The sequence below is a fragment of the Podarcis erhardii genome (genome assembly GCF_964252035.2).
Source record: "Podarcis erhardii genome assembly, chromosome: 3".
Classification (NCBI taxonomy): domain Eukaryota; kingdom Metazoa; phylum Chordata; class Lepidosauria; order Squamata; family Lacertidae; genus Podarcis; species Podarcis erhardii.
Genome location: NC_138507.1, coordinates 8,532,839 through 8,558,421, shown reverse-complemented (window position 1 = coordinate 8,558,421; position 25,583 = coordinate 8,532,839). Strand labels below are relative to the sequence as shown.

The window sequence follows — 25,583 nt, the reverse complement described above, 5'->3', positions numbered from 1 at the left end:
AAATAAAATCAGTGGCGTAGCGTGGGGGGTGCAGGGGGGGCCGGCCGCACCGGGCAACATCTGGCGGTTAGGGGGTGCAAATCCACGGGTTAGGGGGTGCCAATCCACGGGTTAGGGGGCGCCAATCCACGGGTTAGGGGCGCAAATTACTTGCCTTGCCCCGGGTGCTGACAACCCACGCTACGCCACTGGGGAGGCAGAGCTTGCAGAGCCCGGCCACTTTCGCTGCTTGCACGCCAAAGCAAACTTTGCAAACTTTTTTTTTTTTTTTTTTTTGCAAAAAAATTTAATAAAATCGCCCCGTTCTCCCCCCCCCACCCCTGCTGACCTTCCAGCCGGCGGAGCTGTTGCTGTCGCCCTTGTCCTTGAAGTAGGGCACGTTCTTGACCATCCACTCGTAGATCTGGGACAGCGTGAGCCGCTTCTCCGGGGCGCTCTCGATGGCTTTGGTGATGAGGTCGGCGTAGGACAAGTTGCCCCAGGCGTTGCGCCGGGACGAGCTGCTCTTGCGGGGCCCCGACGGCTGCGGGTGCTGCGGCGGCGGCGGCGGCGGGTGCTGGAGGCACGGGAAGTCCCCGCAGAGGCAGCCTCCCGGGGTGCCGAGGTCGGCGGCGGCGGCCGCCTCGAAGCCCTCTCCGCCGCCGCCGCCGCCGCCAGCCTCCAGCAGGCTGAGCAGGTCCCCTCCGGGCGAGGCGCCCAGGGCCGCGGCCACCGGCCTCCCGCAGCGGGGCGGAGAAGCGGCCCTGGCCGGGGTGGGAGCCGGGGTCTGCCCCGGGCTGGGCGGCGCGAGCTCCGGGCGGGGCAGCGGCCAAGTGCAGGAGCGCGGGCGAGGCAGCGGCTGGAAGTCGGGGTCCGTCTCCACGGGCTGAGGAGCCTCGGCCATGGCGGGGAACGAAGGCGGCGGCGACGACGACGACGACGGAGAAGGAGGTGAGGCGGCGGCGGCGGCGGCGTCTTCCCTCGCTCGGCCTCGGCGCGGAAAAGCAGCTCCCTCAGAAGCCGCGCTCGCCTGACTAGCGGGCCGGCGGCGCTGACACAACAAGCGCCCTCCTCACTCCCGGGGCCGCCCCTTTGGCCCCCAGGCGAGGGACGCGGCCTCCGGGGCGGCCCGAAACGCCCCTGGAGGCGCTGCTCTGAGGCGGAGCCTGAGGGAGGCCGGGCGGGCCAGCTCTTTCCCGCTCCCGGGAGGGGAAGCGCGCGTCGGTTTTGCTGAGGGGAAGGGCGGAGAGAGGCGGGGAACCAAACCGCTTGCTTGCTTTCTTCCCCGGCCGCTGCTCCGACGGGTGTCGCTTTCCTACCCCTCGAGGAAGCGGGGTGGGGGGGGGAGTACACGTGTGTGCGTTAACGTCGGTAGCGTGTGTGGTTAGGATGTGGTTGCTGCGGCCGTGGAAGCGAGCGAGATTTCGGCAGGCAGGATGCGAGAGGGCGGAGGGCGCAGCGGAATCCTGAGGGAAGAAGGCGCGCTAGGGCGGGGTCCCCGACTTCAGTTACCTATGCTTCGTTTGTACTTGTGTTTACCCACGTCTGACTTCTTTCTTTCCCCCCCAATTTTTTTTTAAATTGGTTTTCACAAAAATATAAACAAACACATAAAACAAACAAACATAAATCATAACCTTATTAAAAATCACACTTATTAGCATTGTTAAGTGACTTCCTCGCTTCCCCTTGGTTGAATTTCTTTCTTCTTTTTTTTAATTGATTTTAATTCATTTTGCTACATCAAACATTAAAACAAACGAAAGGAACATACATAAGCACAAAAAAAGAAATACATTCTACATTCTAGAGAAAGTGACTTCCTCGCTTCCCCTTGGTTGAATTTCTTTCTTTCTTTTTTTTAATTGATTTTAATTCATTTTGCTACATCAAACATTAAAACAAACGAAAGGAACATACATAATACATACGCACAAAAAAGAAATACATAAAAAAGAGAAATAATAAAAAAAACAAAAGAGAAAAAAACATCTCCTAACATAAGATACCGACAAATTAACTTACATTTACTAAATAACACACAACACTAATTGACACTAATTGGTTGAATTTCAATGCATATCCTTTTAACGGTTTTCCAAATCACAGTTCTTATAAAATTTAACTTGAATATTAACACCCTTAGATCTTTTCATTTTGAAATTAAACATTAATTCATCACTTAACATAAATAAAATCCTAAGCCAATTAAGGATCTGCAAGCTGTTTCTAATTAATTTAACTTGACATATTTAACTAAATAATCATTAAATTTAGTCCACTCTTCCTGGTACTCCTCCTCCTCCTGGTTGCGGACTCTTCCGGTTAGGCTGGCTAGCTCCGAAAAATCCATCATCTTCATCTGCCATTCTTCTTACCCACGTCGTGACTTCTATACCACCCATCTTCATAGCTCCTTGGGTAGTTTACAGATGGTATAAACAAATCTTCTTTTTTTACTTTACTTATTTATTGCATTTATATTCCACCTTTCCATCCGGGGAGTTCAAGGTGGTGTGCTTGGCCCCCCCCCCATTTAATCCTAACAACAACCCTGTAGGTAGGCACGGCGGAGAGGCCATGAACAGCCCTTCATCACCTAGTGAGCATGGCCAAGTAGGGATTGGACCCCAGGTCTCAGCTTGACGCTAACCACTATACCACACTGCTCTTGACCAGTGCTGTTTTTCTAGAGAAAGAGTTGCCGGAATTCACCGTGATCACCTCTCTCGTTCTCTTAGAATGGCAGTGGCGCCCACCTGAGAGGTGCCGGAACTACGTTCTGGTGCATTCCAGCTGGGGAAAACCCTTGCTCTTGACATATGGTGAAATAAAACTGCTGGCACATTTGCAAAGCTAAGCAACATCCGGTTTGGTTTCAAATTGGATGGGGGAATGTGTGTTGAGATTCCTGCATTGCAGGGGGTTGGCTTAGACTTAGAGGACCCTCATTTTCCCTTCCAACTCTGATTCTATCATTCTAAAACATTATTAAAAATTAACAGTGCAACCAACACAACCAATGCAAACGAACTAAAAGCACACTAAAAAAATGTAACTAAAAATAAAAAGGGGGAAATTTTAAAAAGCTCTTTAACTAGGGCCCAAAAGTCCGCAATCTGAGTGCTATACAACCCTCTCTGGGGAGGGCTTTTCACAGGTGAGGTGCTACCACTGAAAAGGCCCCGTTCCCTAGTAACCACCTGCCTCACCTTATTTGGTGAGTGACCACATTTTCCACTCTGAAGTTTCCAGACCGTCTTCACAACCTCCCTGAGCACACATTACAATAGTATCAGAGGTCAAGGTGAGAATGACAGCAGGAAGATTACTATCTTCCGCGGTGGATGTAACTGGCTCACAGTAACCCTGTGTGACAGGTTAGGCTGAGAGAGAAATAGACAAGTGGCCTAGTGAGCTTCTTGGTTGTGTAAAGATTTCAACTATATTTTCTTCCCCTTGCTTCATTTTTAAAAAAGAATTGAGTGTTCCACCATATAAATGTAAGGCTATGCACACTTAGCAGGATGCAAGAACCACTGAACTCAGGTTAACAGTGCAGCAGGTTGTGTTGCCATTGTGTCACTTTCCACAAAGGAAAAAAACACACACAAGTTTACACAAAAGAATGGCAGTTCCCTGGTTCCAAGCTTATAAGTTGCTGTATGTGCTGAATAAATAGGGAGGCAGGGGAGAAATCCAGTATTTTAAATGGCATCGATTGAACAGTTAATGGAAGCCTGTCCCCCCTGAATGTTACGTGTTCAGTGGCTTGGGGATGGAACCATCATTTGATACTGAAACTATTTAGTAGAGTTGGGCTAGATCCTTTTGGTGGTCCTCTCTTGGAAATTGGCAGGCAACTGGAACCTGGATGGGTATGAAAACATGCCTGAGTTTACAGCTGCTGACATACGGAAGTCCTCTCTGTCAGATGGCGTCAAGCAAGCGGGAGACAGACAGTGGCGTAGCGTGGGGGTGCAGGGGGGCCGGCCGCACCGGGCGCAACATCGGGGGGGGGCGCTCGCACTCGCAGCTCTCTACCCCGACCTGGCTCTCTCTCTCTCACTGCTGTGCAGGCGTGCGGGTTAGGGGGCGCAAATTACTTGCCTTGCCCCGGGTGCTGACAACCCACGCTACGCCACTGGAGACAGAACAGTTCTGGCACCCAAAATCTTTTTTATTTCTTTGTCTAAAACATTTATAGGCAGCTTTCCCGACTTTCAAAATGGCATACAACACTCAAAAAGAACACAATAATAAAAAAGCAACAACTATATAAACAGCCCCCAAATTATTAACTCTGCAATCCCGTAACTATTTTCCTGGGTGAAAGCCCCCATGAACTTGCTTCTGAGCAGATATGTATAGGATTGTGCTGTAAACAAACCAAATGCCTGCCAATTATGTCTTTTAACCTGCATGGAAAACAGCAAGACAGAGTCTTCCTCTCATGTAAAGACAAGCCGTTCCACAACTAGGGTCACTTCCCAGTGACTTATTGCCAGATATCCAACACAGTCTTATTGATCCCCTTGCCCTATGTATCTACATGCTGCCCACATTGGGACTGTAATACAGAAGCAGATGCTGTTGTTCTTCAGTCGTTTAGTCGTGTCCGACTCTTCGTGACCCCCTGGACCAGAGCACGCCAGGCACTCCTGTCTTCCACTGCCTCCCGCAGTTTGGTCAAACTCATGCTGGTAGCTTCGAGAACACTGTCCAACCATCTCGTCCTCTGTCGTCCCCTTCTCCTTCTGCCCCCCATCTTTCCCAGCATCAGGGTCTTTTCCAGGGAGTCTTCTCTTCTCTTCTCCTGAGGTGGCCAAAGTATTGGAGCCTCAGCTTCACGATCTGTCCTTCCAGTGAGCACTCAGGGCTGATTTCCTTCAGAATGGAGAGGTTTGATCTTCTTGCAGTCCATGGGACTCTCAAGAGTCTCTTCCAGCACCATAATTCAAAAGCACCAACAGTGGCGTAGCGTGAGGGGTGCCGGCCGCACCGGGCGCAACATCTGGGGGGGCGCGAGTCCAGAGGGAAGGGACAAGTTCCTTCCTCCGCCGGGCTCCCCGCCGCCACCGGCAGCCTTGCGCCCTAGCGCGCGCGCGCCCCCCGCCACCGCCGCTGCGGCTGCGCTCCACTCACTGCTCGCAGGAGGAGCAGCCGCTGCAGCAGCGCCGACGCCGCCACCAACGCCTGGCCGGGCACCCTGCCGCCGCCGCCATCCCCTCGGCCCAGCCATAGGCGGCGGCTGCTTCTGCCGACTGGGAGGGAGGAGAGCTCCGAGGGGCCTCGCCGCGCCCTGCGCTCCCCAAAACCCTCCGAGAGGAAGCCGGCGGGCGGGCGAGGGTCTCCCGGTGGAAGGGGGCGCCGCTGGCTCCGGCTCTCAGCGCAAGTCTCAGCCGCAGGGGGGGGGGGTCGGGCGAGGACGGAGCGCGGCTGGAAGCCCCCGGACCAGGCCGGGGGGAGGAGAGGCGCTCGCCAAGCCCGGATCTGGAGCGCTTCGGAGTGCGGGCTCCACCTACAGCCCAAGGAGAGGAGGGGGCGGGGAGGCGCCCGAGGGGAGGGGGCTTCGGCTGCCTCGACCCGCGGGGGCTCCGCAAATAATAAATTTAATAAATTCCTGCTGAGCCTTAAGGGGGGGGTCCTTGGCTCCTTCGCTCGCCCGCAGCCCCAGTGGCCTAGCGTGGGGGGGTGCAGGGGGGCCGGCCGCAACATCTGGGGGGGCGCGCTCGCACTCGAGTGCTAAAATCCAGGGGTTAGGGGGCGCAAATTACTTGCCTTGCCCCGGGTGCTGACAACCCACGCTACGCCACTGAGCACCAATTCTTTGGCGATCAGCCTTCTTTATGGTCCAGCTCTCACTTCCATACATCACTACTGGGAAAACCACAGCTTTAACTATACGGACCTTTGTTGGCAAGGTGATGTCTCTGCTTTTAAGATGCTGTCTAGGTTTGTTGAAGCAGGTGTAGCCAGCACCAATTATGGGAGCAGCCAACTAATTCCAGTTTTGTCCCCATCCTCCTCCCTGCTGAATTCTGCAACAACACAACACTGAGAGTCATTAGGAGGGAGCTAGCAGGCACTGCCACCCTGTGGACCGGTTGTATGAGGGCAGGCAGCAGGGCAGAGTGAAGTTGATGGGGCAGTGCTCTTTTTGCCCTAATGCACCAGCCTCCACGGGCAGTGAAACATTTGTGAACTTAAAAGTTAAAGGTAAAGGACCTCTGACAGTTAAGTCCAGCTGCAGACGACTCTGGGGTTGCTGCACTCATCTCACTTTATACGCTGAGGGAGCTGGTGTTTGTCCGCAGACAGTTTTTCTGGGTCATGTGGCCAGCATGACTAAGCCGCTTCTGGCAAAACCAGAGCAGCCATTTACCTTCCTGCCAGAGTGGTACCTATTTATCTACTTGCACTTTTTGGCATGCTTTTGAACAGCTAGGTTGGCAGGAGCTGGGACCAAGCAATGGGAGCTCACCCCGTTGTGGGGATTCGAAACGCCGACCTGATTGGCAAGCCCAAAAGGCTGAGTGGTTTAGACCACAGCGCCACCTCCATCCCTTTGTGAACTTAACTAATGGCCTAATAATAACTGCCTTAAATTCAGGCATGTCGCCGGATTGCGTTTCTACATCTTTTGCACAGTCATAAAGGTTTCATTTCTTCTTCTTCTTCACTAAGCTATTAACAGTACAGTGGTACCTCAGGTTACATACGCTTCAGGTTACAGACTCTACTAACCCAGAAATAGTACCTCAGGTTAAGAACTTTGCTTCAGGATGAGAACAGAAATCACGCAGCGGCAGCAGGAGGCCCCATTAGCTAAAGTGGTGCCTCAGGTTAAGAACAGTTTCAGGTTAAGAACGGACCTCCGGAACGAATTAAGTTCTTAACCAGAGGTACCACTGTATCATTCAACATTATGTGAATGACCTGAAGGAATGGAAGTGGCTCCTCATAAAATTTCACTCTGAAGGGTGAAAAAAGGTACTGTGACTTTCCAGGACAATTGGTATTTGTAGGGAATTAAACAAAACACCTGCAGAGAAGGCTAGGTCTTTTGGCCTCTTCATCTCCAGCCCACTATTTATCTCCCTTTAAAGAGGACAAGGTAGCCTTTTCCTCACTCTTTGCCTAAGACTCTTTATCCTTAGCTAATAAATACTTCAACACAACCTCAGCACATGGTGTTACCCTCCATGAGCAGTGGACCTTTGGCCTGTTGAGAGAAATACTACTATATTTCCCTTGCTGCAGAATATTATTATTCAAACCAAAGTACAAGTAGGAGTCCTTGGGTACCAAAGTAAGCATACAATGTGCACATAAATGTAAGCAAGCTCTACCACAGTTCTCCTAACTTTCCAAGTGTAATTCCTGTGGTGGTCCCAGCAGGCATTTATCTGTTTCATATATGAGAGCCAACAGCCTGCAAGATCCTTTTGCGAACGTTTAAATCACCCTGCTTCACTTCTTTAAAGACAGTCTTCTGAAAGGGGGAGGAGATGGCCAAGATGGCGGGCCTCCGTTATTTCTAAATATCTGGTGGAGTGGGGATTTATATTCTCCAGTTGCTGTCAACTCACAAAGGGAGACAAGCTCCAACCTTGCGGAAGGGCAGCAGGGCTTTTCCTGCTGTGTTTTGCCATCTTTTGCAGGGGAAAGCAAGTAGAAGAACAGGCCTGGGCTGTTTATAGCCTGGTGGGCTTCCAAACGGAAAGACCGGCCCAATAAATGTTGCTGCCTGAGGCAAATAACAGTAGGTCATCCGTCTCCATTCCATGTACCAATTAAAGTGGCAGTCAAATCTTAACTTCAGCACTGAAAACAGGACAGTGACCTTTACTGCACCTGTGAGATGGTGCTAGGAAAGGGGGTGAAATGTATACCAGGTGGCGCATACAGAGTTCTGTCCTTAAACAGGTCACTTCCAGTCCCAGTCCTCCAGCATCTATAATCTGGAGCAGCCACCTCCCTCTGTCTAATTATATGGCTGGCCCGCAGAAAAATCTACAGGGGAGAAACCCTAAGGAGGGAGATGCCACCACTGACACCCCCCAAAAAATACCCCAGCATCATAAAAACAAAGTGGCATGAAAGGTTTGCTTCTTTTTTTAACAATGCAAGAATGAAGAAAGCAATTGATCAATAATAAACAATATCCCAGAAGTCAAGGCAAAGAATGCATGGCAAAATGTCTCATCTTACATTAAAGGTAAAGGGACCCCTGATCGATAGGTCCAGTTGCGGCGCTCATCTCGCTTTACTGGCCGAGGGAGCCGGTGTACAGCTTCTGGGTCATGTGGCCAGCATGACTAAGCCGCTTCTGGCGAACCAGAGCAGCGCACGGGAATGCCGTTTACCTTCCCGCCGGAGTGGTACCTATTTATCTACTTGCATTTTGATGTGCTTTCGAACTGCTAGGTAGGCAGGAGCAGGGACCGAGCAATGGGAGCTCACCCTGTCACGGGGATTTGAACCAGTTGCATCCCCTGGTCATAACTAGAAATGTACATAAGTAGAGGCACGCCTTCCCATAGAAAGTAATGGGAAAGTGAATTGATGGGAAAGTGAATTGGTTTAACTCACAGCGCCATTACAGAAGGTTTAATTTAATGGTAGATCTCCTAAATCTGACCTGCCAAATAGGTAGAGTATGTGGATTGGTACAACTTGTTATAAATACAACAAACATCTACAAATAAATCCTGCTTCATTAAATTTTCTGGAGAATGTTTTGGTTATGTAAGCTTTTCTGCTTAAGATATATTTGAAATTATATTAAATTAAAGATATGAAGAATCTTCAAGCTCCCTTCTAATTTTTAGCAATTTCATGTCTGGCATATGCTAAGAAAAACGGAAGCAGATATCTGTGTATGACTTTGTCGCTCACATCCTCAATGATAGATAAAAGACAGATTGCCGAGTAATGTTAGATAACGTCCGGAACACTTGAAACCAATAAGGGTTAACTTGAGGGCAGTGCCACCACGTGTGAAGAAGAATACTTCTCTCACTACATCTCCTTCAGCAGAGTATCGTTTATCTAATGCCTCTGAACTGGAATCAGACACCATCTTTACATCACCTTAAGAACTCACTCCCTTAATAAAGTAGAGGCAGAGAAAGTTTTCCATGTCACATAGCATTCCGTTGCTCTTCACTAATTTCTATACCTAAATCAGTCTCTCTTCGACTTGGTCTATAGCTTCTTCCATAAAGAAGGCTGATCGCCAAAGAATTGGTGCTTTTGAATTATGGTGCTGGAGGAGACTCTTGAGAGTCCCATGGACTGCAAGAAGATCAAACCTATCCATTCTTAAGGAAATCAGCCCTGAGTGCTCACTGGAAGGACAGATCCTGAAGCTGAGGCTCCAATACTTTGGCCACCTCATGAGAAGAAAAGACTCCCTGGAAAAGACCCTGATGTTGGGAAAGATGGAGGGCACAAGGAGAAGGGGACGACAGAGGACGAGATGGTTGGACAGTGTTCTCGAAGCTACCAGCATGAGTTTGACCAAACTGCGGGAGGCAGGGGAAGACAGGAGTGCCTGGCGTGCTCTGGTCCATGGGGTCACGAAGAGTCGGACACGACTAAACGACTAAACAACAACAACATAGCTTTTGTCCAAAACAGAGTTCACAGTTTAATTCAAGCAACCAGCGGCTAACAGTTGCCTCAGTTTGAAATTGTCCAACAACTGAGAGAGAAAATACTTTTTGTGTGAATTAGGAGATTAATATATGGCTAGAGTAAGTTGGGACGCAGGTGGCGCTGTGGGTTAAACCACAGAGCCTAGGACTTGCCAATCAGAAGGTTGGTGGTTCAAATCCCCGTGATGGGGTGAGCTCCCGTTGCTCGGTCCCTGCTCCTGCCCACCTAGCAGTTTGAAAGCACGAAGTGCAAGTAGATAAATAGGTACCGCTCCGGTGGGAAGGTAAATGGTGTTTCCGTGCGCTGCTCTGGTTCACCAGAAGCGGCTTAGTCATGCTGGCCACATGAGCTGGACGCCGGCTCCCTCGGCCAATAAATAAAGCGAGATGAGCGCCGCAACCCCAGTCGGCCACGACTGGACCTAATGGTCAGGGGTCCCTTTACCTTAGAGTAAGTTGCTTGTCTCATAAGGACCCATTAACAAGAGTGTATAGGTAAACCTACTGGGGCCTAAATAGTGGTCTCAACTGCTGCAAAAGGGCATCTTGAAGCCACAGTTGTAGCCACACCCCTAGCATTTGAACAGCCCGTAGTCAATGCTCCAAAACCATAATTGTTAAGGAGTTTAGTGATGGAAGGTTTATGATGTCTGGAGACTTTCCTTCTCAATTAGGGACTCCACCTTTGCACATTTAATAACAGTGCTTAAACCGTTCACATTGCAGGACAATACTTTAAAGTTAGCCAGAAGAAATTACACTTGAAAGCTAAGGTTGGCATGTCTGACAACTCTGTACGAGAATATGGATGCCTGGAAAAGGTAAGAAATACAAAACACAAACAACAATACTAACAATAGCGAATACTCGCCACAAGCAAGGTAGCAGCCTCTATGTTTAAACCTGCATGGCCATTTTATTTCAGAGGGAATAGCCCCCAAGTGTGGTAACTGCCTCACCTCAATCAAACCAAAAGGAATCAACACCTCCAAACAGCCCAGACCTATGACTGAATATGTCAACCATGTGCCAGAGGCCCACAGAATACAGCTGTGCAATCCTTTCTTTTGCTGCACTTATACTAGACATTATGCAGTATTCAAGATGTAAAGCAAAACCACACAACCAGTTCTGTTTTTCTGGTTCTCTTATAATGGCAATGGTGCCCACCTGAGAGGTGCCAGAACTGAGTTCTGGCAAGTTCCATCTGAAAAAAGCCCTGCACACAACCAGGGCTCCTAAAACAGCCTGTTTTTCACATATTGGCAAAAACGTTCCAGAATGAGAATCAGAAACCTGAAATGGCATTCTTCACACAGCCAGCCTTGCTCACTGGGTATCTGTGAGTAGAAGTCTAAGTTATTGGATCTCTTAGAAATGAGAAAATTAAGACACGGGGGGATGGGGATATCTTCAGGGTTTGAAGCAGAGTTGTGAAAGGTATAACAGAACTGTAGGAGATGTGGCCATGGTGGAACTCCGCATATCAAGGTATAGGTGTTATGTACTGAGTTGAATAGGATCCCAAAAGCAGCAGTCTGATTGGTCCTAGAACAATAGGATTCAGAATGCAGCAGTCTGATTGGTCCGCAGGAGCCACCCAATCCAGCTCCAGGTGGAAGTGAATCCGCAACCTGATTGACCTACAGGAGGATCCCAGAATTAGCCAATCACGTGGGGCCCATTGTGTAAATAATGTATATAAAGCAGATATTTTGGGGGAACTTTCATTCCTCACTACTATGAGCTGAATAAAGAGCATGAAATCCGCACTCGACTCCGAGTATATTTCAATATGCCACTCTCTTTCAGATTGGGGTTGGGGGAAGAATTATCATTGTTATTAGAGCCTCTTCTCAGTTTCTTTTACAGTATAATCTGTTTGTTCTCAGAAATATCAGAAGATGTGTGTTCTGTGCTGTGCTGTTCTGTCCTCTCTTCACGCAATTGCGCTACCCACCCAAGAGGCTGGTAACAGACAGGAAACTTGACTCATACAACTAATGCTGTGGCCTGAAACTATTCCAAGCCCAGCTCTGGAATGTGGTGGCCCACAAAGGTACGATTTGTACGCTGTGTAGTCAGGGCTGAGTCAAAATGCAAGAGGGGCAGCCTCGCTACCATACAGAGTGTTAAGTTGTGGGTGAACATATCAGACGACACAGCGATTCTTCAAACAGCTCTTGTTTATTCACAGGCCAGAACAGAACTGAACTGAAGGGTTCAGCCAGCCTGCTTAAATAGAGCTCCACTACAACGCAACTGTAACCACTTTCTGTAACTATCCAATCACTGAACGTCACTTTCAACCCCTTATTTGCATATGTGGACCTGAGTGAAAACTATCTACAGTATCCCCCTGCTGGCCCAGGGTGAGAACTTCAGTACATAACCCCTCCATGCATTAATTAGACTTCAGCATGTTGGCTCTATGAGGTTGGTTATGCCACACATAATTTAACTGCTTCTGACAATGGTGTGCTGAAACTATTTTACTTTCTGGGAACTGGTTCTTGTAGGAATGCCTTTTCAGATTTCAGCATGGGGATGCTGAACATCATAAACCCCTCAAAGCAGTTTTTTAAAGCTATATTTGTTGTTATTGTAGTTACCTTTTTAAAAATAAAAAAAGCTCGTAACAAAATCACTTTTCTATTTTAAGCATACATACCCGGACTATCTCTGGATTCTTATTTGGTCTGCTTTGCAGTGAAACATAAGTTTATCTTATCACTGTACCACTTTAGTAAGTACTGATGCCTGACAGTAATAACTTACATTGGAAACTCTCAGTCTGACAGCTTTTATCCTTTTCTGGGTCATTCTGAATGTCATTTTCAGTATCCTGGATTCCAAAATAAATTGCTTAATCATAATCTGCAACTGTCTTTACTGGAATTTTGGACGGCATCACAAGACACAAACGCACAAATTTCTCAGAAGAGCGTTTTACTAAACGCCCAAGCATTTTACTATATGCCTTTTTGCCATTTTTACTTGAAAGTATCCAAGAACAGCCCTTTGAACTTGACTGTGAATCATGCCCCACCCACTGTGAAATTTGAAATGGTGTCCCTGAAGAACCATGAACTATGTGATCTTGTGATTGCTTCCTGCAGCAGTCATAGTAATGAGCTGATCTTTTGATTACTATGAATCAGATCCAGAACCTTTTGTTTATTTCACCAGCAGCAGCAGCAAGGGTGAACAGCTGGTGTGTTTTCGCAATGTGTTACTTTAAAGATGAAATCCACCAAGGGTAGTCGTCAGTTTTAGAACATGAATGGCATTCCAAGCTTTGTGAATCGAAACAGATAGTACATGGATGATGGAAAACTTTCGCAGAGGTTTAAGGATAAGATGATCAATGTGGCAGAACTATAGCAAAAGAACAGTGGGCTGAAGAACAGTCATTTGTTGTTTAGTCGTTTAGTCGTGTCCGACTCTTCGTGATCCCATGGACCAGAGCATGCCAGGCACTTCTGTCTTCCACTGCCTCCCGCAGTTTGGTCAAACTCATGCTGGTAGCTTCGAAAACACTATCCAACCATCTCGTCCTCTGTCCCCTTCTCCTTGTGCCCTCCATCTTTCCCAACATCAGGGTCTTTTCCAGGGAGTCTTCTCTTCTCATGAGGTGGCCAAAGTATTGGAGCCTCAGCTTCAGGAACTGTCCTTCCAGTGAGCACTCAGGGCTGATTTCCTTAAGAATGGATAGGTTTGATCTTCTTGCAGTCCATGGGACTCTCAAGAGTCTCCTCCAGCACCAAAATTCAAAAGCATCAATTCTTCGGCGGTCAGCCTTCTTTATAGTCCAGCTCTCTTTATAGTCATAGAATCATAGAATAGTAATTTTGGAAGGGACCACAAGGGTCATTTAGACCAACCCGCTGCAATGCAGGAACCCACAACCCATGGGCTACCGACTGAACTATTGTGTTTGAAGCTGTTAGAATTATGGGGGGAGCAGATTCATGCAAATAGTTTCCTGCCGAGTTCCTACTTCTAGCCCTAGGGGTAGCCAAATCTGACAATTTCAGTTTCTCTCGGTTTCTCATTTTTGCAGTCTTTAAGTTCTGGCTTCCACGTTTCCAGATCAGTTTGCCATTTCTTTAAAGAAGTCCTTGTGAAAATAAATTGGCATTTTAGGGCGAATTTCTCCTAAGATGCACAATTTTGTCTGCAAGACACCACTTTCAGTCTGCCAAAAAGCACAGAAGTGTGTTAAAAGGGGTGGCATGCTTATTATCATCGTGACTTATTATTATTATTATAATATTTGTTCATTGCTTTTTACAAAATGTCTCCAAATGTCGGACAAAATATTGCTACCCCCCCCCAAAAAAAAACCTCCAAGAGAGGTTCAAGTTACCTGAATCAGTGTGGGGTGTGTTATGTACTGAGTCGAATAGGATCCAAACTGCAGCAGTCTGATTGGTCCTAGAACAATAGGATCCAAAAGGCAGCAGTCTGATTGGTCCTAGAACAATAGGATTCAGAATGCAGCAGTCTGATTGGTCCTAGAACAATGCAGCAGTATGATTGGTTGGCAGGAACCACCCAATCATGCTCCAGATTGAAGTGAATCCACAACCTGATTGGCTTACAGTAGAATTCCGGAATTAGCCAATCATGTGCAGCCCATTGTGTAAATAATGTATATAAAGCAGATACTTTGAGGGGACTTTCATTCATTCCTCCTCACCACTATGAGCTGAATAAAGAGCATGAAATCACTTTGCGACTCTGAGTATATTTCAGGGTGATAGACAGGAAGGTTTCCCTTCTCTTTTAGTAACTACTTGTTGGAAAAGTAGATTACTTCCTTTCAGACGTTTACTTACTTCCTGCTTCCGCTTCAAATTTACTCAGCTCAAGCCAGTGCAAGAACAAGTTAGCATGTGCTAATGTTAACTTCTTGGCTGCATGTAAAAGCTATACTTTGAATGGCTTTGTTTGCTATGAGTAATAAACCTTAAGTTTTCTTTATCCTTTCAACCAGTAGGGTGTTTCAACCAGACTGTTTCTTTCTGCACACTTTTTGCAATATATTTACCAAACTACCACCGCTTTGAACTGAGCCCAGAAACCAGTTGGTAACCAATGCAGTCAGCCCAGAATTGGTCTTATATCCTCAAACTTGCTGCAATGCTTTTATTATAATACTTATTTGGTAGACATATTTAAACTGCAGGTATACAAGTACGCCGGCTCCCTTGGCCAATAAAGCGAGATGAGCACAGCAACCCCAGAGTCGGCCACGACTGGACCTAATGGTCAGGGATCCCTTTACCTTTACACAAGTATATGCAAAAGATGCAGAAAAGGGACACACGTCAATCTTCATGATGCACATTAATTATTTGAATTTTATTTTATTTTTTGGCACCATGGATGGATTTGCCCCTTGCACATACTATCATGTCATGTCAGAATTGCTCAAACCCATGGCCAAATCAGAGAGAATTATCAGTAACATGACTTATCTGACCCATTGCATATCACAATCATCTCATCCATGATCATTCTTAGCATACAACATCAAACCAATTGAATAATACATTTCAATAACAAATGCATGGTTTATTAATAGTTTTGGGGTTCTTGTTTTTTTAATGGGGAGCTTCGCAACCTTCTTCCAGAGGTTCACAGCACGTCTCGGTCACGGGTTTCACCCCCAACCCCTATCAAGTCAGATCGGCCGAAAGCCATTGCCATCTGGACACGGTAATCAAAACATCAGAAAACATCTTTCTGGGAATGCCACGCGAATAGTGTTTGAGCACATTATTTTTTGTTTGTTGTTCCAACACGCCGGGTATCTTTTGACCGAAACTCAGTAAGGCATTTCATAAATAGTGAATAAGACATTTTATTCAGAAAACCCGGTTCATCTGTTTTAGAGGTGCCATGTGTAGTCACAAGAGGTAAAGGTAGATCAAGTTGCAAAACAATTGGCATCATGTGGTTCGCCCATATGGAAAGGCGAAAACGCCAGAGAACACAACATTAATATCATGTGCATTTTCCAGGGTGTCATGTTGCTGTTTTGATGCACAGAAGATTCATTACAGTATGACCCCACCTAACACATTTTGAAGCACATTCATGATTTGTTTTTCTATTTAGTCATGCTGGAAAGTCAAAAAGGGACTCACTGTGCAAGGTGCCTTTGTAGATGGGAATAATTTTAATGTTTAAACAAGAAACTAGAAACAGTACATGTGATGACTGACTACGCCAATTCATTTCTCTTTTTTTAATGGAAAAACTTGCATTGTTGTTCAGCTTCGTAAGGGGGAATCTGCGGCAGTAATTCTATATGATGCATCACAGCTCTTTTATTTACTTTACTGATGTTTTCTTCCTGTTTTCTACATGGCCGATGCCTTTATGCATTTAAACATACGGTCAACCCTAAAAAAGTTCACAAGAGGCAAACATAGATCTAAAACCATGGGAAAGCAAGATGAATAACCTCCCAGTAGCTGAATTGCAGCCACCAAATGTGCAGTCTGGCAAAACTTAAGGTGGGGGCAGTGCGTAGGAACATATACCAGAAACATATCTGCCAACCCCTATTTATTTCAATTGGGCACTATTATTATTGGTAGTAGGACACTTGGTTTATTTAAAGTGTCACAGATACTTTGATCAATGTAGCTAGCATCTCCAATAATAATAAATAGTAATAGTAGTAGTAGTAGTTTATTATTTATACCCCGCCCATCTGGCTGGGTTTCCCCTTATCTCACTCATTCCACAGTCCTCACCATGAAGAATTTTAAAAATGTTTCACTGAGCTCAAGAGATACTTGCATGCCCAAGACTACCTGGTGAATTTATGGCTCAGCTGAACTTTCAAAGCAGAAATTCAAAACCTGTCCTTTTTCATGTTAAGTCTATCCTATCCATGGTCCCGGCATATCAAAACAGATTTGTTTGTGTGTGTGTGTTTCTTATTATTATTACCAGCCCGGCCTTCTGGCTGTTCCCTTACTACGAGAAGTGAAGTTACAGCGAACCAGGCAGAAGGCCTTCTCAGTAGTGGTGCCCGCCCTGTAGAACGCCCTCCCAGCAGATGTCAAGGAAATAAAGAACTGTCTGACTTTTAGAAGACATCTGAAAGCAGCTCTGTTCCGGGAAGTTTTTAATGGTTGGTGTTTTACTGTATTTTTAATATTTTGTTGGGAGCCGCCCAGAGTGGCTGGGCCTGGGGCAATGTAGTCAGATGGGTGGTATAGTATAATCATAATCATAATTATAATCATAATCATAATCATAGCAGCAGCATCTTGATTCTAAAGGTTGTGTGTCACCTGCTCCCAAAATGCAGGTACCAAATTTTTGCTGCTTTCTCTTACCTGCTGCACCTCGCCACAACACTATAGATCTACTGTGTTGTGTTTGATGCGAGCTCTTTGTGCACATGTAAGCACATACTGTATAACTTCATAAAATAGATTTGGTACAACAGGGGTTGTTTGTTTTTTTTTTTTTGCATTGAAGGCTGCCAGATATAAATCCAGAAACTTTAGAAATTAGTCAGGTTTACTTATTCTCTCTCTCTCTCTCTAACCCTCCTTGCTGTCTGCTTGCCTTTGTGTGTTTGGAAGGAAGGCAAGTGGGCAAAACTGCTTATGTTGCAATTTCATCACACATATAACTAGCGGTTCAGATTTTCAGTAAGGATGGCTGCATTTACCGCTCAGAGATGATGACTCGGTTGGAAAAAGTGCAGACGCAGCAAGTGTCTGTGAAGTCTCCTTCGTAACAACCTGAAAGATGTAGACCTTGCTGGAGGGAAAGAGAATCTGTGCTAAATCAGCATGCAAATATATTCTAACTACATGTGAAATTAATCTGAGTATTGAAAACAAAACTTTACAATAACGAAGTACTGTCGTATTACTCCTAAAGGTGTTTCTAAATGGAATTTAAGGATCACATTAATCTTTGTAAGGTGACTGCTGCCTCAGATATGGTGCCAATCATTTCCAGGCTTTTGTATGTGGAATCAGGAGGGGACATCATATTGTTTTTCACCTCAGGCAGCAAAATGTATTGGACTGTAAATTCTTTGTTGTACATCAATTAAACAACAACAACAAAGAAAAAATCCCTTTTGCACAGCAACTGCTTAGGGCCCAGCCTGAGCACCATGCAAGATGCTGTGAACACAATCCACTAATTGCAATATTAGGACCAAAAAAACCCCAAGTGACTGGAATTCAAGACCAGTTCTGCTGCACCTGTTGAAACCAAGCTGCCATTTGACAGAGGAAAGGGTCAGCCATACAAAAAAAAAAAAAAAAGGCTGCCACTACAATCACTGCTAGTTTTTTTTTTAATGATAGTTATTAGAAGTTTCAAAAATTACAAAAAAAACAAAAAAGAGAATAACAAAAAATTAACAAAACATACATAACAGTACATCAAAAAAGAAAAAAAACATAAAAACCAATACACCAATAACAATTAAAAAAACATACACACACATCCAATATTCCATATCTCCCTCCTTCATTTACTTGTTTCATCGACCTCCTCACACCTCCCTTTTTGTATTCTAGTTTAGTTATTTATTTCAGCAAATTCTTTCCATCTTTCTCAATTTTTATTGAATAATTTGTCTTAACATTCTAACCTATTAGTTAACTCAGCAAATCCTTTCCATCTTTCACTATATTCTGTCATTCAATTTACCTTAATTTATTTTAACCTTATCTTTCTATAAAATACCTTAAAGCTTAAAACTTAATATTTATTTGTACATAATTTCTTATATCATTTCTACTAAAGCCAAATATTTTCATTCCAACATTTTCCTAATGCTCATTAATTTTACACTAATTCCCAATATAATTTCTTCCAATCTTCCTCCAGCGTCTCTTCTTCCTGGTCTCGGGTTATGTCAGTCCTTACTGTCTGTTCCATCTAGTCCATCAACCTGGTAATCTTATGTCCGAGGCTCTTAAGTCTTTTCCATGTCCCTACAATCACTGCTAGTTTGCCCTCTGCATTAACACCAAAACTTTGTGAGCTCTCTAGCCTGTCTCAAGCCTAGCTCTTTTCTCAGTGAGAGATCCCCACATTTTGATGAATGGCTATGGCTGCCGACCCATATTTGGATCCCTCTTTCCCCCAAGTCATTCTGCTATATGCAGCATGGGGACCCCCTGTTGCTATTTCTCCCTCATTCAATGACTCGGCAATAATACAATGAAGCAGAGGCAGCGGTGAACAATCATTGAATATTGCCGGTAGGTGACGTATTGTGCCTCAGAGTCTCCACAGCATGGCCACGGCCCTACAGAAGTAGCAGAGGCCAGCAAAGGTGAGCGCTGAGAGCAGGTAGAGGCCAGTGTTGGCCAGTTTATTATTATTTTTATAATAATTTTTATTAAGTTTTCCATTTTAAGAATCCAATTGCATCACATTAATTATTCCAAATTATACCAATACATATTATAAAGTCCAAATATTTTGCCAAATTATAATTTTTTGTTGGGGCTTCCCATGCTTCGAGTTCAGTAGGGTCCAATCATCTCATATTTCTGCTGCTTTTAGTGTTCACCAGTCCCATCTTTCAATCTTCCTGTTATTATCCTTCTTCTTCTTAATAGCCTCTGAGTTATTTCCATAGGCGAGTTAAAGTAAACAATATTATGCTCTGTGTGAACTTTGTATGACTCTCCCCTTTTTTGAAGCTGGTAAGTCTTTTGTTTGCAATAAATCCTCATGAGCTGTTATTTAAGCTGAGTCCATCGAAAAGTCCTCCTCGTGTGGCAGACGCCATCTTTTTCAGTTCCGATGAAATAGAATCTGGGCGTTTGCTCATTAATTTTTCCATACAAGTTGCACCATACATTAACCTTTCCAGAGAAGATTTGCCAAGTCGAACTTAAAACACAAACATGATAACGGACTAATGGCTCGCCTCCCCCTATGGCTATTAATCTCTGCAACATAGTCTGCCTCATAATGGCGGATCCCGATTAAATACTGCGTCACAGGAGAGCCTTTTATTTCTTTCCAGATATTTCAAAAAACAAAGGCTTTGGGTGATATTTTTATTTCCACACAGTTTATTCTCCAATCTCACTTGCTATAGGTTCTATTGATGGTTCTTCGGGGGGGGGGGGTGTTAGGTAATATCATAATAAGAAAAGAGAAAGTTTTATCCCCCCCTTTCCATTCCGTTTCAACATACCGGCTTAGATGTTGTTCTTTGATGCTATCTTCTTTCCAATCTATTCCATCATTCTTACTTCTCAGTGGCAGCAGTGTTGGTCAGTTTAATAGATGTCTCTCCATGGACGTAGTCAGTTACTATTTGCCCAAGGCCCCAATGACCATAGAGTGTGAGAGTGGCAGCCAGAGAGTAGTCCGTAGCTGGTCCAGGATACAGGTAAGCTGCAGGCAGGAGCCCAAGCAGAAGGACACTGACGGCTCGCTCACCTGTCCAGTGCAGAGAGGCAGCCTTGGAACCAGCTAAACTCCTGGGGGATGTGTGGATTTTATATGCCAGAGGATGGCGCTTGTCAGTTGCAACACAAACAGCTGGTCTGGTGAAGACAATATTGTTCAGGAGAACGACTCCCCTGCCGTGGCGTCCGCCCAGCCCCACCCGTAGCAGCAGCAGCCCTGCCGCCATCTTGCACCGTTCGCCGCCCCCCTTCTGCCTATTTGTGCCCTCCCGCTCTAATGAGGGGAGGGATAAGGCCCAAGGGCACTCACTTCCCCGGACTTGGACTGGCCTTTTTAAAGATTATTGGAAGTCAATGGAGATTATTATTGTGCTGTGGCGCTGTGGGTTAAACCACAGAGCCTAGGACTTGCCGATTAGAAGGTCGGCGGTTCGAATCCCCGTGACAGGGTGAGCTCCCGTTGCTCGGTCCCTGCTCCTGCCAACCTAGCAGTTCGAAAGCACGTCAAAGTGAAAGTAGATAAATAGGTACCACTCCGGCGGGAAGGTAAACGCCGTTTCTGTGCACTGCTCTGGTTCGCCAGAAGCGGCTTAGTCATGCTGGCCACATGACCCAGAAGCTGTACGCTGGCTCCCTCGGCCAGTAAAGCGAGATGAGCGCCACAACCCAAGAGTCGGCCACGACTGGACCTAATGGTCAGGGGTCCCTTTATCTTTACCTATAGCCACCAGAGCTGTGTTGTTCCACTAACCGATGTCAAAGCCTATGTCGTCAGCCCCTATGGTTTCACCATCATTACTTGGGTATCTGATTCTGACACATCGTTGAACAATCCATAGCAGCTCCCTAAACAGATACCCAAGTAATGATGGTGAAACCATAGGGGCTAAACTGTGGTTTATTATCCTGGCTTGTTCTCTAAACCAACTGGAGTTCCCCAAGTTTGGATGCCATAAGGACTGCTGGTTGGCTTAAAAATAGGAACAGATACTTCCAATCTCCGTCTCAAGGCTGAGCCAGGGGGAAAGAAGGAAGGGGAAAGCACACAAACCAGAAGCTGTTGCATATAACATCAAACCAAACTTTTAATGATACGTCTGAACTGTGCCATTATGTTGTTTGGTGTGTAGCTGCCCCCTCCAACAAAATAGCTCATCACAAAATTTAATCATGAATTTTAATGGTTGTGGTTTACTTGTGTTGGGTTATTCATGCTTTTGAAAAAAAAAAGCATGCTCAGACTGGCTAGTTTTATTTTGAAAAAATAAAAAAGCATTTTTATGTCTCTAAACTGGCAGCACCCTCCATTCCTGTTTGTCCTCAAAGTGCTTTTTTATTCAAAACTGCAGGTATATTTTAGATCAAGGACCTGTGCATGACTAAGTGTGGGTCTCAGTCACAGAAATCTACTGTCTTGTCCTGAAATTTCCTGCTTTGTTTACTTAATTTCTGTTTTTTCCCCTCCTTATAACATGCGAGGGATATTGCAACAGAGGTAACTTGTTTAGTGCTTTTTCTTGTGCGTTAGAATAATATTTTGCCTGCTTTACTCTGTTGTTTCCTCAGTTATAATAGGTTTGTGATACTGTACAGACCCTTCAAGTGTCCCTATTTTCCAGGGACAGTTCTGGATCTACAGAAGCCGTCCCAGTTTCTGATTTGATCCCAGAATGTCCCACTTTTCCTTAGGACGTCCCTATTTTCATCAGAGAAATATTGGAGGGCATGGAGTTATGCGACCCCTGAGCCAATGAGATAAGTAACTAGACAACCTTTAGAAGACATCTGAAGGCAGCCCTGTGTTTTTTTTAATGTTCAATATTTTATTACGTTTTTACCCTAATTTTTACCCTATTTTACCATATATTTTTAAAGAAATCATGTATATTATTATACACAGAGAGAATCCCTACTGAAAAATTAATTAAACAAGGCTAAAGAATCTTACAGAATGCAAGAAGAATATACTGACAAGAGACAAAGTGTAATTTCTCAGGCAACAAACCTTATACTTATCAGAATCTCTACACTCCAAGGCCCTATTCAGGCACTCTCCTCCACAAGATGGTAATCGTATCCTGTAAAAAGAGCTCAATAAACCTGTAATCATTCTGTCTAAAGGAGGCTATAAGGAAGATTTTGAAATCCACAGCCATGCAGCAAATACTGAAAAGTCTCATCCCCCGCATTCAAATTCCTATTTTAAACTTAAGCATCTCCTCCTCTCAGATCTAGGGACATTACATAGCACAAGAGTATTTCTAACAGAGCTTGCAGAGTATCTGTGCTTATTCACAGCATGAAGCAGGGTCAGGTGGTTCAAAAGAAGTTTGATAACATTCCAAAAGTAAATTGCATGCTTGACCTGAACCAATTAGTGGTACCTCTGGATACGAACGGGATCCGTTCCGGAGCCCTGTTTGCATCCTGAAGCGGACACAACCCGCGTCTGCGTGTGCCGCGATTTATCGCTCCTGCGCATGCGTGTGACGTCATTTTGAGCATCTGCTCATGCGGCAAAACCTGGAAGTAACGTGCTCTGTTACTTCCGAGTCGCTGTGGAGCGCAACCCAGAATGCTCAACCCAAAGCTACTTCAACCCAAGAAGCAGAAGAAGAGAAGAGTTTGGATTTGATATCCCGCTTTATCACTACCCGAAGGAGTCTCAAAGCGGCTAACATTCTCCTTTCCCTTCCTCCCCCGCAACAAACACTCTGTGAGGTGAGTGGGGCTGAGAGACTTCAGAGAAGTGTGACTAGCCCAAGGTCACCCAGCAGCTGCATGTGGAGGAGCGGGGAAGCGAACCTGGTTCCCCAGATTACGAGTCCACCGCTCCTAACCACTACACCACACTGGCTATGACTATATCCCTGGCAAGAGGACGGTAATCAACTCACTCATCACTGAGGTTGTTTCCAGAAAGCAAAAACTATAGCTACGAAGATTTAAGACAATAATTCCCAAAATTCTCCCCTCTCTGCATAGACCCCTTGAATATTGCTGATGATCTTGGTGACCCACCTAATTATTTTTCTGCAGGTTGTAGCAATTGTCATATGCTGTGTGGTTTGTGCTTTTTATTGTATTTTACTGTACTGCAATTTGAATTCTATGGAAGGCAAATATGTAACAATTTGCCTTCCACAGAATTCAAATTGCAATATAATAAAATACAGTGTAAGATACTGAATATCGAAAATCAATAACAGTATTTAACACGGACACATTGCGGAGCAAATGAATGAATCTCATGGACCAGTTTTGGAACTCCTAATCTACGTAAGTTGTACAATAACAGACCCTGAAAATGCAATAATGTAATGTGGTCTGTGCTGAAAATGTTCACTGTGATGGTAAGCTGCTCCCCCAGGGTGTTTCAGAAATAGTCTAGTTAGGCTGTGAGGTGGGTTAAATACTCAGCCGCTACAGAAAACTGCCATTCACCCTGTGGTTTCCAGGAGAAATGGTGGCTCTCTGCTGTTTTGTCTTTATTCAGTTTTTGGCCACAGGCAAGGTATTTTAGACATGTATCTAAGTGTTCAAAGCATGATTATCCCTATCTTGCCAAGGCGCTGATCCCTTCATTTTAGATTTCTGAGCTGCTATGTTATCCAGCGCGCAGCAGAACCGTCATCTGAATATTAACAACTTGGCAACAGTTGATAAGTGTCCGTTTCTGCAGCCTATTCCCTTGTCAGAAGCACAGCTGCGCATTCTCAAAAACAATCCTACCAACTACCAACAGTCAGCAAGATAGCAAGTGCTGATAGCATACGCCTGTTATTTGCAGAGCGGTTCTAGTGGTGGGAATATAAATGAACATTTGCACTAGCAGGTTTCTGTTTGGTTTGCTGCTGAATTTGTTGCCACCAATGTTCCCTCCGGTCGGGCCAAGAAAGAAGGCATAAAGGAAGGCTTTCTATTTGCATATTTAATTAATTTATAGGGACACGGGTGGCGCTGTGGGTTAAACCAGAGCCTAGGACTTGCTAATCAGAAGGTCGGCGGTTCGAATCCCCCGACGGGGTGAGCTCCCGTTGCTCGGTCCCTGCTCCTGCCAACCTAGCAGTTTGAAAGCACGTCAAAGTGCAAGTAGATAAATAGGTACCACTCCGGCGGGAAGGTAAACGGTGTTTCCATGCACTGCTCTGGTTTGCCAGAAGTGGCGTAGTCATGCTGGCCACATGACCCAGAAGCTGTACGCCGGCTCCCTCGACCAATAAAGCGAGATGAGCGCCGCAACCCCAGAGTCGGCCACGACTGGACCTAATGGTCAGGGGTCCCTTTACCTTTACCTTTAATTAATTTATATCCTACACTTCTTCCTGAAGGAGCCTATCCCCACTCCTTTTAAAGTTTCCATACTAGCCCTTCCCAAGTTTTATTGTACTAAGAGGCTTTCTGGGCTGCCTGGATATACTCCCAATGTATTTCATCTTGCTTTGAAGAAAATGCTGCATTCAGAATTTAAGAGTTAAAAGCAGCTACCAAGGAACATGGCAGAGACTGGATTTTTTTGTCAGTCCCCCCCCCCCCGACTCATTTTGTAATAACAACATCTCTTGCAGGTTGTTGTTCGATTATCGCTAGGTTACTCTTCGTTAAAGTCTGAGCAGAGGAAGCCTACATCAAGCCTAGGAAAATAGATAAATGCTGACATCTTGTGGGAGAGAATACCATGATTCAACCCTTTTCTATTCCCCGATGAAAGGGGAACCTTCAGAAACTGATTCATCAAGCAGCAGTAAGATGTGGTCGAATTAAAGGAAGCGGTGCTGAGTTAATTCAGACGCTATCTGGATGTTTTGTTTTTTTTAAAGAAATAATTGGGGCAGAAGTTGCATTCACATCCTTCACAATTCATTTCTATCCCCTTATCTTCCTATATACATAAAAATGTAAGGCTATCATCACACAGCCCCATTGGAGGATTTGTAGGGCCACATCTGAGTCCTGGAATTGCATGAAGTCAGGTTGTGGGAGGGGAGCAAGAGGTTTTAAATTGGGCTGTTTGAACAACTGTGTTTCAAACAACAGGGATGAAGGGATACAGAGGGACTGTGAAGGCATACAGGGACTTGGAGTTGTGAGGGGATGGGACATTTTTGTGAGGTGTAAAGGGAGGAAGTGAGTTGGTATAGGGGGTTGGCAGAATTGGCAAGCAATGCCAGCATGGGCAGTAGCCCCTAGTTATTTTATACGGATATACATATGAGTGACATCACACAGCTCTATTTCTTATATCCATCAGACCCTGGAACAGCAAATTTTGATCAGAACCAGTTTTTGGCAAGGATGGTTAATTTGGATGAGGGTATTCAAGCCAAAGTTAAATCTAGGTGGTTTTACTAGAATTTTTCTGGGGGGAAAAGGAAAGTTGTTGTTTATGGCCTTCAAGATATGCATACCATTCATATCTCACTGGAAGAAGTTTTATCAGTCAGGTTTACGATCTGAATACAAGCTGGACCTTTTCTGTGATCCACTTCCATGTCAACTGCATCAAGGATTATGT

At 45.3% G+C, this 25,583-nt stretch overlaps 1 protein-coding gene and 1 long non-coding RNA gene across 2 annotated transcripts in view; one reads left to right on the top strand and one right to left on the bottom strand.

The window, feature by feature from the left end:
• Positions 1-930, bottom strand: part of FOXO1 (forkhead box O1) — a 45,863-nt gene extending 44,933 nt beyond the window's left edge. The window contains exon 1 of the mRNA XM_081855565.1: positions 329-930. Coding sequence (XP_081711691.1) covers positions 329-883 — 555 coding nt within the window. The 5' untranslated portion in view covers positions 884-930. The remainder of the gene's footprint in view (positions 1-328) is intronic.
• Positions 813-25,431, top strand: LOC309338491. Its single transcript, XR_014154932.1, has 2 exons — positions 813-930; positions 24,637-25,431. It is a non-coding gene; the product is annotated as an uncharacterized lncRNA (long non-coding RNA).
• Positions 25,432-25,583: the final 152 nt, after the last annotated feature.